The sequence below is a fragment of the Lycorma delicatula genome, chromosome 1 (genome assembly GCF_047948215.1).
Source record: "Lycorma delicatula isolate Av1 chromosome 1, ASM4794821v1, whole genome shotgun sequence".
Taxonomy (NCBI): Eukaryota; Metazoa; Arthropoda; class Insecta; order Hemiptera; family Fulgoridae; genus Lycorma; species Lycorma delicatula.
This window is the reverse complement of record NC_134455.1, coordinates 54793727-54812131: the sequence shown is the minus strand read 5'-3', so window position 1 is coordinate 54812131 and position 18405 is coordinate 54793727. Positions and strand designations below refer to the sequence as shown.

Below are 18405 nucleotides of genomic sequence, written 5' to 3'. Positions count from 1 at the left end.
GTAAATGATGTGGATACCTTTTGTTATGTATGTGGTGAGTTTACCATAAAATCAAGTAGAAAAAGCATTACACCTTTAATTAAAAAAGCATATCGTTTGTACTTTCAGTGTAAAATTGGTGATCAGGATCATCATAGTATGCACTAATTGTTCTGTATATTTAAGAGGATGGTTGAAAGGTACTTGGAAGGCTTTGCCATTTGGTGTACTTATGTTTTGGCATGAACCAAAGGATCATGTAATCGATTATTACTTTTTTAAAAGTGTATCTGGAATTTCTGAAAAAATCTAAATATATCCTTCATTGCAATCTCCAATCAAGCCTGTAACTCACAGTGAAATTATTCCAGTTCCTGAGCCACCTGTGAAAGTATGTTTCAAAAGCAGCGATGAAGAATCAGGCAGTACTGAAGAAAATGATTTTGATTTTGAATTATCTTCCAATAAGCCACATCTTATGTCTCAAGGTGAATTAAATGACTTGGTTAGGGATTTAAATTTATCAAAAAATCAAGCTGAACTGTTAGGATCAAGACTGCAAAATTGGAATTTACTTCAAAAAAATACAAAAATTTTATGCTTTCATAGCCGACAAAAAGAACTTTCGCAGTACCTTATGAATGAAAATAATTTGGTTTATTGCACAAATATTGATGAGCTTATGTTGCACCTAGGACAAGTTCATAAACTTGAAGACTGGTGCCTTTTCATAGATTCATCCAGGTATAGTTTAAAGATGATTCTATTACACAATGGTAATAAATATCCTTCGATACCAATCACTTATGGTATTAATTTGAACGAGACATACGATGTGATAAAAGATGTTCTTAAAAAGTTGTGAAAGAAAAAGCAGCATGCGTCAAGAAAGGGCTCACAGAAGAAGACTTCCAGCACTGTTTCGAACAATGGAAAATTCGCATGGAGCGATGTAGGGCTAGAAGAGGGGTGTATATTGAAGGGGATAATAACTAAACATTTATAAATTTAAAATAAAATATTTTACAGCATTAGTCTCATTATTTAATAGCCACACCTCCTCACCACAGGTATTTTATATATATATATATATAAAATGTAATATATATAATATATTAAAGTTGTAACATATTAAATATCTATTTACATGTAGGTATTAGTACCATTAAAAATTGTGAAGTAAAATAATTATTAAAATTAAAAATAAGTGACGAAGAAATCGTAGAATTAAAAAGTTACTAATAATTATTTTTATTTGTTAACTAAAGTATTTACAGCAAATAACTATTTTTGAAGTCACTGCCAGACAACATAGAAACATTTTAAAGTTATGTCTTCAATTTTTTGTAGATATCATTATAATTTCACGGTGAATATTATCACCAGAAATTTAAAGAGATTCCTTATTTATATTTACTATACATTTGCGTATGTCGATGCATTATTTTATGTTATGTACATATTTTTTGAAACAGTTTGAAAATTTTATGTGTCAGGAAAAAGTTTAAAAATAGTATTTTTGAAAATTATAGAAATATATACAATGTATTTATTATTCCTTAAATGGGTTCTTAGTAAAAGAAGAAGCATGTAAGTGGTAGGTTTTAATCTTTAATTCATAATAAGCTTTTTACAATAATTTTTATAAAATTACATTTATTTTTTACTGTCTTTTACTAAATTACATTTTTAGGTAGAAGAATTTTCCTTCATGTGATTTTGTTTTATCAAAGAACTGTAATTTAAGGAAAAATTGATTTTTTTAGATTAATCTTTAGTATATAAGTGTTATAGCAACAACATAACTTCTTATGTAATTCCAGCATAATAATATAGATATTATATATATAAATATAAATTCATCACTAGCATTTGTTATTATTTCTTTAATGTATTTTTTATTCTTCCCTTACCATCATAAACATATATGGGTCTTTTTCTTAGGGTAAGAGCACTTTCCCTAAGTGTGTAAAGGGAGAGCTCATTCCCTTGGCATTTTTTTTTTTTTTTTTTTTTTAATGAAAATAGAAAGAAGCTGTGGGCCATAAAAATTATAAAAAAATTTTTTGTCTGGCATATGAAGAAACAAAAGAAAAAAATTTGTGAAATTGAAATTTGCCTCACCCAATGGTGTTGTGGTTCTAGAATATTATTAGAATGCCACTGGTATTATTCAAATTTTAACCAGCAGAAAAATCAGAGGATCAACATATTATTATGATTATAATAAAGAAATAGGCAGAAAATAGAGGAAAATGAGGGAAAGACATACAGCAAATTAAATTTATCACTCTCTTATTTAAGTTAATGAAGTAGGTCATCATATAATTTTAATCTTTAAAATCCTTTCAGTATTAATAACTCATAAAATTTACTTTCAAGAAAATGAGATCAATCTATGTGTAAACTTTCTATTATATGTAAAATATAATTTTTTTTTGTCGGTACTACAGATTGGAAAAAAAAATTGTGTAGTTTTTATACTATTTTATATAAGTATTATGGATTAAAAATTAATGATTGCCAAAATGTAAAAAATAAGTATTTACTGAGATCAGGCTTAATTTATGTCTGTTTAAATGAACTGTTGCCATTTAGGGTGCAACTGTCATACGGATGTTGGAGAATATGATAGGGCCAGAAGCGTTTAGGCATGGTGTCTCCTCATACTTAAAACAATTTGCTTACAAAAATGCTGAAACAGAGGACCTGTGGAAACAACTTGAAGTAGAAGCCAATGGAATTAACATATCACAGGTAAAATATATTCTTACATATCAGTTTTGTTTCCTTTAAGTATCTTGTGTAAATGACTTTCATTTAAAAGTCACTTAAGCAAGATGTATAGCATATGACTCCAGAATCCAGGAGAAATAGTAGAAAATTTCATTAAATGAATCATTAAAAAAAAAATAATTCAAGCTACTCTGAATTATTGTAAGGTTGCTGAGAATTCACACCTGTAACTACATAACAACTTTGATTAAACATCTTGATTTTCTTAAAACTTATTTTCTACTAGAATTTTTATAATACTGCTCCAGTTTAAAAAATACGCATAGAACTATTTCATACAATATGTTTAAGGCATGCTATCAGATAAGCATAAATTTTTTCCTGATTGTGTTATTTAGAGTGTTGAAAATTATATTCAATTTTATAATCTGTGTTGTCATTGTTGCCGATTTAAGCAGGTCATCAGTTCAAATTTTCTGTGTTGGTTTATTGATTTATTTTTAAATATTTACTCATTAAAATTTTTCTAAATATGGATTTTTTATCATTAGAAACTAATTTATATTTAAATTATTTTCAAACCTTAAATAATTGTGTGCTTATTTTTCATTAAAATTGTGAATTGAAAATTTCTGAGCTAAAGCCTCTGTAATGTTCATTGTTCTGGTTTAAAAAATTTACTTCTTTTTCCAATTTGTAATTACATTGGCTAGATTTCATTTTGCATATCTTATATGAATTGTTTTTAAAGTTTTTGTTCTGAATTTATTCTGAGAAATTATTTTGCAAGAAAATGTTTTTATGCCAAAGTGTAGTGTTTTTATTACAAACCTTTAGTTTGTTTTTTTTTGTAGTTTGTATGAAGAATTTTGTTTTTTGTGTAACTCTATGTATAATATAATTTTATTATGAAGATTGTTTTACCATTATTTAATTGTTAATTATAAATATTATCTAACTAAAGATCATAAAATCAGTTTTCTCCAGAAATGTTTTTTACATGTATTAATTATTTACCCAGTCTTTACTTATTATCACGTTTACTTATTTACTTGTCGCATTTACTTATTTTGTTAATCACGTTGGATTATATCTTTACTTTGAATGACAGACAGTGATTGAGAGTATAACGAATGGTATTATCATTTATGGGTTGTTTCCTTTTTATGTCTCCCCCTTTCCTGTTGATGTAGATGACTTAAACAATGAATCACAGTGTTGATAGTTTTGACAGGGATGTGATGATATTATAAGAGTTCAATTTTTTTACGAACATTTAATATTCATTGTTGGAGTTGAATATTACAAGAATATTGCCAACATCTTGCTTACATACATCTTGCCAACATGCATACACAAAATATCATATTTATTCTACTCCCCCACAGTTTTTCTTTCAAAACTTTTTATATACATTTTAACATAGTCAGGGCCAGATTTAGGTATGGGCCATATGGGCGGCAAAAATGGGTAAAAATATGAATTAAAAAAAAAAATAAATTTTACACATATTTACTACTGACAAAAATTACAAAATAAAATATAGAAAATAGTCCTTTTCAGAGTAGTCTGAAACATGATAATTGCAGTTGTAGCACAACGTTGTCTTTTGCCAGCAAGCATGTAAAGTCAGTAAATGTACTATTGGCTATATGTACTTTGAAAAAGCAGGCGATGTACTGCAGGCGAAAGCAGGTGATATACTGTGGGACAGCATGACGTTGTACAGAGAGGGTGATGCTGTCTTTTGTGCATGTGGGCTTGTACCTGTGCAGGCCACCACTTCAAGCCTCATTGCTTACATTCAACAAGCTGAGTGTCTCAACCAACCAGAATATTTGCTGCCAGCTGGCATGAACACTCAAGTCTACCATTGCATAAAATATGTTCTGTATAAAAATTAAGATTATCCAAGTATAGAAAAGGATAAGCTCTATTGAAATTTAGTTAAGAAAGATTTTATTATAATTCTTTTGACCTTGCCATCTATATCTAAAACAAATATAATAAGTTTAAACATTGAGTTTTAAATAAGCATACATTACTTAACCACAGTATTAACACTAACAGCAGTACAACATATCACATTGAAATCAAAACAGTAACTGAGTCTTCTACAGTGTTCAGGATTATGCAAACATTCATGTCCATGCATATCTATTCACTTCCATGTTTAAACATGAGTTTGTGTGTATGAGTCATACTTAAAGTAACAAACTCTCTAGAATATAAGCTATCTCATTATAGACATATCAAAATATTTTGTATAGTAGGCCTCAGGGGAGCAGAATATGTCCAAACGCACGAACGTGGTTTGAGGGAAATTTTGGCTGTCTGGGGAAATTTTACGGAAATTTTTGCCAGTCATGAAAAATAGAAATCATAAATATCAATTGATGTTCATATTCACATCAGTTTTACGATTAACTAGAATAATTGATCTTTTAACTAGTTTTGAAAAGAAACATTCTTTCTATTGAGTATTAGGCATAATGGGAAGAAAGGTATGCATAATGAGAACAAACATTTACAAAGACAACACTTTTTCTTGGTTTAACAGTCAAGCAGTAGGAAATGTAATGAAAAATAACAACTGGGGAACTGGCTATGAGAATTAATCACATTAGCAGATGAACTATGACTGAGTTTTTTAAACCCTAAATCATTCATACAAACCCGTTTTTTTCAGCATGAATCGAGAGTTTACAGAATATTTAAAAGAGATTTCAAATTATTTTTCTTTGAGAAAAAAATGAACTAAATGCATCCAAAAAGTTAAAAAAACACAAGCTAAAAAGTATTCAGTAGAGTTAATAAAACTTAGTTTTGGTGAAATTTCTGACTGAAAAAATTGTGTTTGGGGGAAAATTCAGGGGTCTGAACATTTTCTGCCCCCTGGTAGGCCTGCATTATTATCTGAAAAAATATATGCTGTGAATTTTTTGGATACATTATTGACGGTTGGAAGGAATGGTGTTTTTAGCGGTTTTGGTAGCTTCATTACTCATTAACCCCTTTGAGTAACAAAATAAATTTTATATGGTTTTAAAGTACATAAAAAGTACTTACTGCTGTAAAAATTTCACGTTTTTGCCACCTGTCCCACGTGTGGTTTTTGGGCCTGAATGAGACATTTTCAAAATTTTATGATTTGGCCGCCATTTTTTTAATGAAGGATACTCTGTAACAGTCCAGTTTTTTTTATACATGCTACTAGTACCTAAGAATTAAAAGGTAAAAAACAGGCCTGTTATCCTAGCCCTTCATTATTTATTTTGGTCCCATAATTTGAAAAAAACAACAATTTATAAATGTAACTTCAGTAAACATTATAAGATTTGGTTATGTAACAAGATAAATTTTGAGTACATTAAGATGAAGTTTACTTTCCAAAAGGTCTTTTTGACCTCTGTATGATGTAAATTAAGAATGCTACAGCTCATGGAAAAAGTAATGAAAATGGCTGTTTTTACCTGTTAGAAAATAGTTTATTACTTAAGAAAACATTTTTTTTTAAATATAATTTTTTTTTTTTCAAGGTGAATAGTTATATACCAAATAGAAATCAAAAATAGTGATGCAATAAAATTTTTGAAAATTTGTTTAATTAAAATGGAATACCCCTTTTATGGGGTCCAGCATCCTTAGTCATGATTGAAATAATTCCATTATTGTACAATAAAAGTAATAATAAAAAATAATGAAAGTTGCATATTAATATAAATGAGTGCTGCTATCTGCTGCAATTTTTTTAAAACTGTCTTCTTCAAACACTATCATGATTGTTTTTCAATTTGAAGTTTTGTTTATATTTTTATATATATATAATATTTTTCTAATATATATAATTTTATGTTATCTTTATTAATTTAGGATGTTTCTAAATTTATGTTAATATCAGAAATAGAATGTTTATTGTTTATTAGATGGCCTGCCATAGTAGATAAATCTAATTTATTATTTCTGTAATTTCTATAATGTTCAAGAAATCTAGTTTTAAAAGGGTTATTTGTTTTTTTTCATAAACTGGTGAATATAAATTCTAAAACGATCATTACATTTAATTTTATAAATTTCACACAGATTGTTTATTTTTTATTATTATTTTTTTTTAAATATTTTATTATGTGGTTATTAGGTTTGTGTCTGGTTTAAATATGTATTTATAGTTAGTTTTAATTTTATTTTCTATGATGTTATTAATGTAAAAATACTTTATGTATATTTTTTGTTCGTTTGTGCCTTATTATGTATTAGTTATGAGATAGTTATTTAGTGATTATGTTATGGTAGTTGTTTTTTATAAATATTATTAATTAAAGTACTATCATATCCATTTTCAACAACTATATGTTTTATAATGTTTATTTCATTATTTATTCTCTTATTCTCTTCTCCATATAATCACCACATGCATTAAGACATTTATCGTAGCGATACAACAGCTTCAATATACACTTGTATTCTTCTGCCGCCAGTCCATTTAGCTACTGATTAACGGCATTTTTAAGTTCATTGTCATCCGCGAATTGCTTACCACTCAAAAATTCTTTCAATTTCCCAAACAGATGTTAATTATAAGGAGCTAAGTCCGGACTGTGTGGAGGGTAATCATAAATTTCACATCCAAATGTTCTCAGTAAATCATGTGTTAGACCCGCAACATGTGAATGTGCATTATTGTGCAGCAGGATGACGCCATCAGTCAGCTACCCACGTCGCTGATTTTGGATGGCACGCCGTAACTTACATAGAGTTTCGCAGTAGGTTTCTGCATTTATAGTCATTCCACGTGGCATGAAATCAATCAGCAGTATGTGAAACCGATCCCAAAAGACTGTGGCCATCAGTTTGTGTCCAAATGGCTGTGGCTTGGCCTTTATTGGTCTGGTTGGAGATTGAGGATGATGCCATTCACTTGACTGACATTTTTCTCTGGTGTGTAATACAAAATCCATATTTCATTGCCAGTAACAAAAAATAAGGAACTCATCACATTTTTCTGTGTAGCGCATCAAAAATTCCAAAGCAGATCCCATTTGGATTTTTTTGAGATGTTCCGTTAAGGCATGCAGCACCCAATGTGCACAAACCTTTATGAAGCCTAAATGGTTATGAATATTGCCATCATTAACAGCTCTTGAAACATTAGGAAAAAGAAGGGCCAGGTTGGAAATCATTGAACAACGATCTTTTCCGATTTTATCGACGCGTTTCAACAAGTCCTTGGTGATTATCAAGGGCCTTCTTGAACTATCTTCATCATGCACATTAATTCTGTTATTTCTAAACCTTTCACACCATTTTTGGATGTTTCTTTCATTCATTACATTATCATCATACACAGCAACTATCTGCCTATGAATTTCAGCTGCTTTAACATTTTGATAGTTTAAAAAATGTATGACTTCATGTATTTCATAGTCGGCGGCATCATCAATTTTCCTATTCATTTTATAACATAATAACTCACACGTAAACAAAGATACTACAATGTAACAACTTACCAGACAACAAAGCAGTGTGTACATTACTAGCATGGCCATGAACAACACAAGTTCACCAACCTTAAGGAGAGAAATTTCCCAGCAGTCTTTACTTCAGAGATATCCCTTGTGTGTGTATATTTTATTGCTCTATTATTCATATCTGTATTATGTTAATTTTATGAGGCATGTCCAAAAAATCCCAAAATCCAAAAAATTGGGGTTTTGGACTTTCTTAACAGTAATAAGCCCTCATTGAGAGCTTTTCAATGATATATCATAGGTGGTACTTATTTTTATTGTTTCCAGAGTTATAGCCAAGTAAAATTTTAATTAATGAAATATTTTGATCTTACAAGGGGACAGCACATTGGTTTCAATCTGATTTAATCTCCATTTTTTTTTAATTTAAATATATTGATTTATCAATAATTTTGTAAAAAAAATATTACAATAAATAATAATTCAATAATAATAATAAGAAAAGAAATATCAGAAGTTATTAATGAAATAAAATTTTATGTACTTTACATTTTTAAAAAATGTGTGCATGTAATTTAATAAGCGTACAAGGAAGTCATATGGTGTCAACATCAGATTTTTTTATTTGATTTTATTGTTAAAATGTTTGTATTTAATTTTTCTCTTAATTGGTAAATTATTTTGTTTATTGATTAGTAAATTTGTTATTTTGTATTAGAAAATTTTTGGATATTGTAGCTGATAGTATTATGCAATTGTTCCTTACTGTGGGATTTATTCTGTTAGAATTTAATTCAGAATCTACAACATGTTCTTAATAATGCTAATATTATTATTAATTAGGTTGAATTTTAAATGCATTACTGATGATATATTCTTCATTATTGTTAAAATGGATATTTGTTAAGTTCAAAAATTTATTAGTAATGTTATCTGAATTTTCTTGTGAATGTATAAAATGATGTTTAAATTTATTTCAATTATTACATTGTTTCTGTTAAAAAATGCTGCATCATAATTACTTGTTTTTTTAATTTTTATTTCTAATTTTGTTTAAATTATAGATTTTAATTTTTATGAGTTTTTTTGATTTTGTTTTTCTATATTAATTTCAATTAAATTTCTTACATAACAAAAATTGAATGGTTCTAAGCTTTTTTTTACTTTGTTTTATAAAGTAAAGAAAGTATTGTGATTGTCAAAAATTTCAGTTTTCAAATTTCAATGGAAATATGCATTTTGACCATCCCTGAATCAATTTGGACTAGTTTTGGCATGACTTCGTATGCACCTTGCATAACTCAAAAACAATTAGCCGTAAGATGTTGAAATTTTGGATTTAGGACTGTTGTAACATCTAGTTTTGCATCTCCTCTTATGATTGAAATCAACTTGATCAAAAATGCCCAAAATCCAAAGTTGGATTTTGGACTTTTTCTTAACTGTAATAATAAGCCCTCATTGAGAGCTTTTCAACCATATATCATAAGTGGTATTTATTTTCATTGATTCCAGAGTTATAGCCAAATACAATTTTAATTAATGAAATATTTTGGACTTACAAGGGGACAGCACATTGGTTTGAATTTGACTTCATTTCCTTTTTTTAACTTTTTTTTTAATTGTATTTATAAATAATTGTTAACCTGTGTTTGTAAAAAAACTTTTACAGTAAATAATAATTGAATAATAACTAAAAAAAAAATGAAAAAATGAGAAGTTATTAGTGAAATAAAATTTTATATTCTTTTAATAATGTGTATATATAATTTAATAGATGTACAAGGAAGTCATGTGATGTCCACATCAGATTTTAAATTTTAAATCTGTATTATACAATTCAAAATTTATACAATCTCTCTTATAGTATCTCACTTGTTTTATCTTTCTTTCTTTTTCCTGTTTAGCTTCCGGTAACTACCGTTTAGATAATACTTCAGAGGATGATATGTATGAGTGTGAATAAAGTGTAGTTTTGTACATTCTCAGTTCGACCATACCTGAGATGTGTGCTTAATTGAAACCCAACCACCAAAGAACACCGGTATCCACGATCTAGTATTCAAGTCCGTGTAAAAATAGCTGGCTTTACTAGGACTTGAACGCTGGAACTCTCGACTTCCAAATTAGCAGATTTGGGAAGACGCGTTCACCACTAGACCAATCCGGTGGGTCACTTGTTTTATCTGGAAACATTCAGCAAATTCTTTCTTTTTATCATGGCTTTATTGTACTGGAAATTATTCATTTTATGATTATGTATTTAGGAATTAAATCTAATTTGAGGCATTAGTTATTAAAATGTATTAAATGTTTTATATTATAAAGTTTAATTTGCAATTTATAGAAATAAATAAAAACTTTTTTTACTTGGTTAGCATTCATAATTATTTTAATGAAATTAATCCTTTTAATATTCATGCTATTACTTTGTATTGTTAAATTATATAAAATATTACATTGTACCTAGTACAGAATATTGAGATAAGACAATATTTTACCTTAATTTTTCATGAAAATACTTTAGTGGCTTCAGTACAGAAAGAAGATAATATGAATCTTAAAAGGATTAATTTCAGTAAAAGAATATCTATGTATTTTTATATTTTTTAGGTAATGGGGACTTGGACTCGTCAGATGGGGTACCCGCTTGTAAATGTTGTACGATCAGGTGATAATTTAACTTTTACTCAACAGCGATTTTTATCTGATAGTTCTGTAACATTCAAAGAAGATGAATCTATTTTTGGTTATAAATGGGATATTCATTTGACTTATGTAACTTCCACAAGTGAATCAAAAGTTAATGACTGCTGGCTTTACCATGATCAACCATCAGGTAAACAATTGTATTTTGTGTTTTCATTTATTAAAAATATAGTTTTTTTTTAATTTAAATAAAACATATACCTACAATTGTGCAATTCTTGATACTGTTGACAAAATATTTAAGCGTAAATAAATCACTATTGAAACATGTTTGTGAAGGTCACAAAACACATTTTCAACACACAGCTGCTATACCTGCAGATCTATGAGCAGGATGTCTACTGGTAATAATAATAATAATAATCTTTATTATTTATAAATGTTATTAATATTTATTACAGACATGGTTTGTGCTGCATCAGAAATTCTGTAATCTGGCATATTTTTTTTTTTCATCAACCTGGTAAGGGCCAGCAACTTATTCATTGTTATTGCAATATAGCACGCAAACCATGCTATAGCACAGATCTTTTCCATTTTTTTATTTTAGTTTATATTCCTTTACAAATTGAGTTTTCCTTCTTTTGTTACAGTCACCTAAGGACCCAGATAATAATTTCATTTCCTTATACTGCTTTGTTTCCTTATTTTCCAGTATTCTTTCATCTTTTTGCTTTGCATTTTTTTGTTTCCTCAGACCACTTTGTTTGTCCTTGTTCTTGGTAATTCTTAAGATTTGTATTAATAATTTGTATTGATAAGGTCATAGTTGTAGCTTTAGCATCAAAATACTCAAAATACATTATTACTGTATACTTTGTTATTGTATGAGAGGGGGGCATGATGAAAGTTGGATTACTAATACTGAAAGATTGAGAAACTCTGACTTAGGCACATTTTACCATTCTCCTTTTTAAAACAGACAGTAGTTACTTGGTATCCTTTTAATTTGTACTTGAAAGTTTGTTAGAAATCTCTAGAATTGTGTTTAGCAAAGTTTTCTTGCATTTCCACTACCTGAGAGTTTTCAAAAGCTCTCTTGTTACCCGTATAATCCTTGCTGTTTCTTATTTCTTTGTTGTTTTTACTGTTCATGATGTTTTTTCTTTCTAGAAGATCTCTACTTTTTCCATATTTTGGATCTTTCTGCTAATGGAGCTTCACATTTTTCTTTCCACCATACTTTCTTTTTGTAATGCAAAAGTATAGTAGTAAAATGCCCCCCAAAAGTAAAAATAATATTGTTTTAAACTGTCTTGGTTTTGCCGATGACTTGGCATTACTAGCAAAGAACAACGACAAAGCTAAATCACTGATATTAGAACTTCAAAACAGTGCAAATAAAATTGGCCTCAAAATATCATTGGGAAAGACGAAAATTATGTCCCCAAAACCAATACAATTAAAAGAAGTAAACATAAATAGTAATAAAATCAAAAGAGTAACCCAGTTTGAATACCACGGAGAAATAATAATAAACAACCTTAACGAAAAATCTCAACCCATATAAGAAGAAACAAACTAGATAAAGTTAAAAAATTATAACCTGGTACACTTACAATAAAAAAGTGTATCAATAAGCACAAAAAAAAGGCACTACAACACAGTAATAAATCCAGAAGCTGCTTATGCAACAGTAACAACACTCTTCTACCTTTTCAAACAATCATAGACATACTCCACAAAATCGAAAGAAGAGTTGGAAGATCTTGCATCAATAAAAAGTACCAGAAAGATGGGCAGTGGTGGATTGTGCCCAACAAAGTCATGTATAAAGAGTTAGAATTCATCGCTGATACCGTGCGTAAGAGGAGACTAGAATTCTTTGGACATATCATGAGGATGCAAGAGTCAAGACTTCTGAAACAGCTAGTACAGTATGATCTCAACTCGAAAAACAGGATGCAGATAGATCAGAGAAATAAGGGAGGATCTGAAGGAAATTGGCCTTACACCACAAGACACCACAGATAGGATAAAATTAAACAAGAAAATCAAGAAAAAACTCACTTCACACTTACAAGAAAAAACTCACAACATAAACATTTTCAATACTAGGAAGGGAACAAAGATCAGAATGTATGAAAAAGTACTAGGAGGACTGCAAATCCCAAACAGTCCCATCAAAGAGACTTTGATAATGGACTGACTAAGTGATCCTATGTGGTCATAAAAGACAATAATGATATTTGGTATATATAAATAAATCTTTGATAAAACAAAAATTATGTTTTTCAGATTTTTTTTAAAAATTTAAATGAGATGTTACTTATTAACTTCCTTATTATTTTGTTTAACTGAAACAACTTTTATTAATGCTGAAAGAATTTTAATATTGCAATGAATTAATAATGGAATCTATGTTTTTACAACTTTTCAGTTTAAACCAAAAATTATACTTTTTTTTTTAAACAGACCAAATTAACAACATTTTTCATACATCTCATAAATTTCAAGAAATTCACTGATTTTTCATCAAAATATTGCAGCCTGTTTCAAAATGTGGGACAGTTTTTATTACTCTCTTCTCAGGTATACTTTTGTAGATCCTTGAGATTCTATGGCATCCTGGTCATTGTTTCTTATTTCCTGCAGATCCATGATGAGAATTTTGTGTTGGTTCATTAGGCCAGTTATTATTTTTAGTTTACCAGTCTGCATGAGCGAGTTTACGCATTGTGTGTCGAAATTTTGGTGATTGCTTTGGTTTGATTTTAAACTTTATGTTTTTCTTGTTCATATTTGTAGTGTTCGGATATTCCAGTGCTTCCAATCGCATGTTGTCTTCTAATTGGCAGCCCACCATATCCAAATGCTGCCTTCTCTGAAGTCTGGTGTTGCTTGGTTCAGCCAGTAGACTATTCCTTACATGATCTTTCATGGTTGACTGTCGAGGGGGTCATCTGTGGTGGTCAACTATAGATGTGATCTAGTGAGATGTGATTTGATGATGAATGAGGCTGTGAAGGTTTAGGTTCATCAGACAAATATCTCCTATTGGTTCTGGATATATCCAGGCGCACCTCATGTAGGCTCAATCCAACTTTTGTTAAAGTTGCTATTTTGGAGAAAAGTTACAAAATGTAATCCTAAATATTACGCCCATTTACCAATTATATATGTTTTACTAAAAAACTTTTATTTTGAGAAATCTATACTGCTGTATAGGGTTCATTTTAATCACCCCAGGTGATTTTTTCATAAATTACGCAAAATTCAAAAAAATAACCTAAATAAAAGTTACTCAAATTGGAGGGGTACACCTCATGGTGACCTTTTATTTGACCTTAATAGGGGTTTTTCAAGGTTAACAAACCTTTCTGGTTACACATATGACCTTGGATCTTTTTGAAGGTTATATGGCTAACCATCAGTGATAGTGTTATACGAGTTACATATTTTGAAGGTCATACAATATTCCTGGAATATTTATATTCCATATCATATACCGTGGAAACTATGATAAAGAGCGTAAAAATAACTTTACACTATCATATAATGTTATCTCTGATGGTTGGCCGTATGACCTTCAAAAAAGTTCCTAGGTCATATGTGTGATCACATATTCTAATGTAAAATTTTCTGTTCTTTTCATTGGTGGGGATCAAAAATAGGTCATTCGATTTGAAAAAATTGTGTTAACTTTTTAAATAAAATCAAGATCAAGTTAAAGATCAAATCCAAGTTCACCATGAAGTGTCCCCTTCCAGTCTGAGTAACTTTTGTTTAGGCAACTTTTTTAATTATGAGCAGTTTACAAGAAAATCACCAGGAGTGATTTAAATTAAACTCCCTGAAAAAAGTTCAAAGGTCATATTGTAACCACATATTTCAATATAGAATTTTCTGCTGTTTTCATTGGTGGGGTCAAAAATAAATCATTCCATTTGAAAAAATCGTGTTAAGATTAAAACAAGGTCAAGTTCAAGATCAAATCCAAGGTCACCATGAGGTTTTCCCTTCCAGTCCGAGTAACTTTTTTTTAGGTTTTTTTTATATTGTGCATAGTTTACAAGGAAATTGCATGAGGTGATTAAAATGAAGGGTTTTTGTTTGTTCGGGATAAACAAAAAACTACTTGATCAATTGCAACCAAATTTTTACCCTTGTTTCTTGGCATAACTGAGAAGATTTTTAGATATATTGCATCTTAAAAAAATCTCTAAAATATAAATATATATATATAGGATCATTCATGGGAACCGGATGTTTTTGAAGTGGGTTGTACTCGGGCGTTCGTGGTGGGAGGGGCACGTTGCTGGTGTCTGACGTTTCCTTTGTTCATAGCATTTACATTTTAGTCGTTGAAATGGAGCCGTGGACGCTAGACCAACGCCTGTATGCGTATGACAGTTTTGTGCGAAATGATGAATCCGTAACTGCTGTTCAGCGAGATTTCCGCTGTCAGTTTAATATCCATCGTAATGCAAGTGTCCCTTCTTGTAACACAATATTGCGATGGGTAAACAACCTTCGAACAAGTGGTTCAATATTGAAGAAAAAACCACCAGGTCCCCGACGAACTGCTAGCACTCCGGAGAACATCGAACAAGTAAGGGAAGCCATTGTCAGAAGCCCACGCCACTCTATTCAGAGGCATTCAGCAGCGCTTCAAATGAGCACAAGTGTGGTAAGACGAATTCTGCATACAGAACTGCATTTCCATCCTTACAAGATAGCCAGCCGTCGTGCAGCAGTTAAACAAGCAAGATTTCATACAGCGATTACAATTTTGTCAACAAATGCTTACCATTTTTGAAGAAAATGAAAATTTGTTATTGTTAATGAGTGATGAAGCCCATTTTCATCTGAATGGCTTCGTCAACAAACAGAATTGCCGGTATTGGGCAGAAAGAAACCAACATCAGCTTCACGAGAGACCACTTCATAGCCCAAAGGTGATTGTCTGGTGTGCAACAGGAAAGGTCGGTGTTATTGAACCATATTTTTTTGAAGAAAATGACGCTGCCGTAACTGTAACAGCTGATCGTTACATTGCGATGTTGAATACGTTTTTCATCCCTGAGTTACGAAACCGGGAAATCGATTTTCAAAATGTGTTATTCCAGCAGGATGGAGCTACAGCGCACACAGCGAGGGCAACAATGGCTGTTCTCCGTAACTTGTTTCCGGGACGGATCGTTTCCAGATTCGGTGACATTCCTTGGCCCCCTCAGTCCCCCGACTTGAGTAGTTGTGATTTTTTTCTGTGGGGATTCTAAAATCGCATGATACGGCAATCAACCGCATACATTGGAGGACATAAAAATCGCAATTCGTCATCACATCACCCAGATTGATGTAGACATGCTGCAAAGAATTGAGGCCAGTTACCGTGAAAGGCTATTGCCCAAAATGGACATCACTTGCCAGACGTAATTTTTCATTCATGAGTAAGTAACAAATGCTTTGATTTAACAAGTGTTTCAGTACCAATAAAACTTTTTTAAAGTAAATATTCAATTTTTTATGATTATTCTAAAAACATCTGGTTCCTGTGCATGACCCTTTATATAAAAGATATGACTACTGTGTATTAAAACTATTACTATGTATGGTGGAGATTTGCTGGTTGAAGCATAAACTTTAATGAACTGTAAACTGTGAGTCTATATCACTGTTGAGCTGAGTTTGAACTGAATGATTCAAATCAATTAAATGAATAATATTACAATATAATAGAATTAGATTTACATTAAATAAAATAATATTAAATAATTTAAAAATTTTCTGTTTAACAATAATCAATGGGATTCCCATGGGGACTGCGTGTGAGGCTAGAGTGGTAAGGTATATAAGCACATCATTGGAGGCTAGATCAGTCATCACCATTATCTAGTAACAAATTGGGTGCCCCTGGGGCACTGTTTTTTGAGGTGCAATGAGGTGCTCTTATAATATTTCTGCAAACTATTATGCGATTTTCAAGATTCAAACTGGGTATTTTTTAGTAGGTTGAAGGCTAACTTTTGCATGCATCAGGTACACTCTCGATTTAACATATCACAGTTATTTGGAAATGTTGTTATATCTTTAAATTTTCCAATTTTCAAGATTCAAATGGGGTATTTGCTAGTTAGTGTTGGTTCTCTGCTAGGCGGCAGACATGTTGTGGGGTGCTTCACGTAACAGTTTTTTCACAGTTCAATATATTTAATCACGAGAGTGTATGCTGTCGATACCTGTTAATTATTGATATCAGACAATTTTAATTTGTTTATTTGATATATGTATCAAGTTAGGTTAATGCAGTTTTATTCGATTTCTTAGGTAATATGGTATATTGGTTCGATAAATGTTTTGAATATTCATTGAGCGATATTATTTTTGAATTATTGAATAGCATATAGATCATATTATATAAAGAGGAAACGTTTGTTTGTAAGTAATCAAAAGTTTTAGGAACTGCTAAACTAATTGCTACCAAATTTTAATAATAATTGTCTAATCCAGAGTGTCATAGGCTATATTAAGATGAAAAACTATTTTCATCTAAGTGTGGTAGGCTATATTATTCGGGCTGCTCTTTTTTTATGGGAGCCACTCCCAAGTTATTTTTCAATAGAGGTCGTATTGAAATTGAAGAAAAGGTTGTAAGTCTTGGTGAAAAGTATTTATGTGATTTCAGTTTACCATTGCCAATTCATGTTGAACAAGATAATGAAAACCTCTACAACACAACGTTCTAAAATTGTTTAATATCAGTGAACTTCAAGAGTACATAAATATGTATCCATGATGCATCGAGCTCATGTTGAAGCAATTTACTGTACTCTCAGAGACCTTATCTCATGTGATAAGTTAATGGGAGGAATAACTTTTGTCTTTGTCTGAGATTTTCAGCAAAATTTGCCAGTGTGTGCAAAACCACAACGAGGGATATCTTAGTAAAAAGTCATATCTTAATATGTGGTCTGTTACATTTACATTTGCTACATTACATCTGTTACATTTGTAAGACATTTCATAAAAAGGAGTTTAAGAATTACTTAAGAATCTTAAGAGGGATGGCAGTTTATGTTTTGCTTACTATTTTTGACAAAGATAGGGAAGGAAGTTGCTCAAATGTTTATATAAGATAAAACAGAAAAAACAATATTTAATGTATATCCTCATGTTATAAAGTTTTCATATATAACATTCCAGATATATTTCATAGCTGGCTATTGTAATTTTCAAGGAAAATTCAAAAAATAATGTAACTCCTGTTGAATACATGGGTATCATCCGTGGGTTCTTCCATATATTTACCAAAATTAAACCTCATCTAATTTTTTAGTATTCCATTTGAAATGATTACCAAAATTCAAATACTGACTAAATTTAAGTTGATAAATTTGCATTTATTTTTATTTTTTTACTAATAAAGTGTATGAAATTTAACTAAAAATATTGTTAAATGAATGAGTTGTATATAATCATTTATATAACTTTTTTCATAATTAAAATCTGTTTTCAAGCTTATATAACAGAATATTTTAAAAAGAATATATTTTGTTGTAAAATTATTTAT

At 30.0% G+C, this 18405-nt stretch overlaps 1 protein-coding gene across 1 annotated transcript in view; it reads left to right on the top strand.

The window, feature by feature from the left end:
* LOC142318284 (glutamyl aminopeptidase-like) overlaps positions 1 to 18405 on the top strand; it is a 112459-nt gene that overhangs the window by 48833 nt on the left and 45221 nt on the right. The window contains exons 8-9 of the mRNA XM_075354861.1: positions 2578 to 2736; positions 10797 to 11022. Coding sequence (XP_075210976.1) covers positions 2578 to 2736; positions 10797 to 11022 — 385 coding nt within the window. The remainder of the gene's footprint in view (positions 1 to 2577; positions 2737 to 10796; positions 11023 to 18405) is intronic.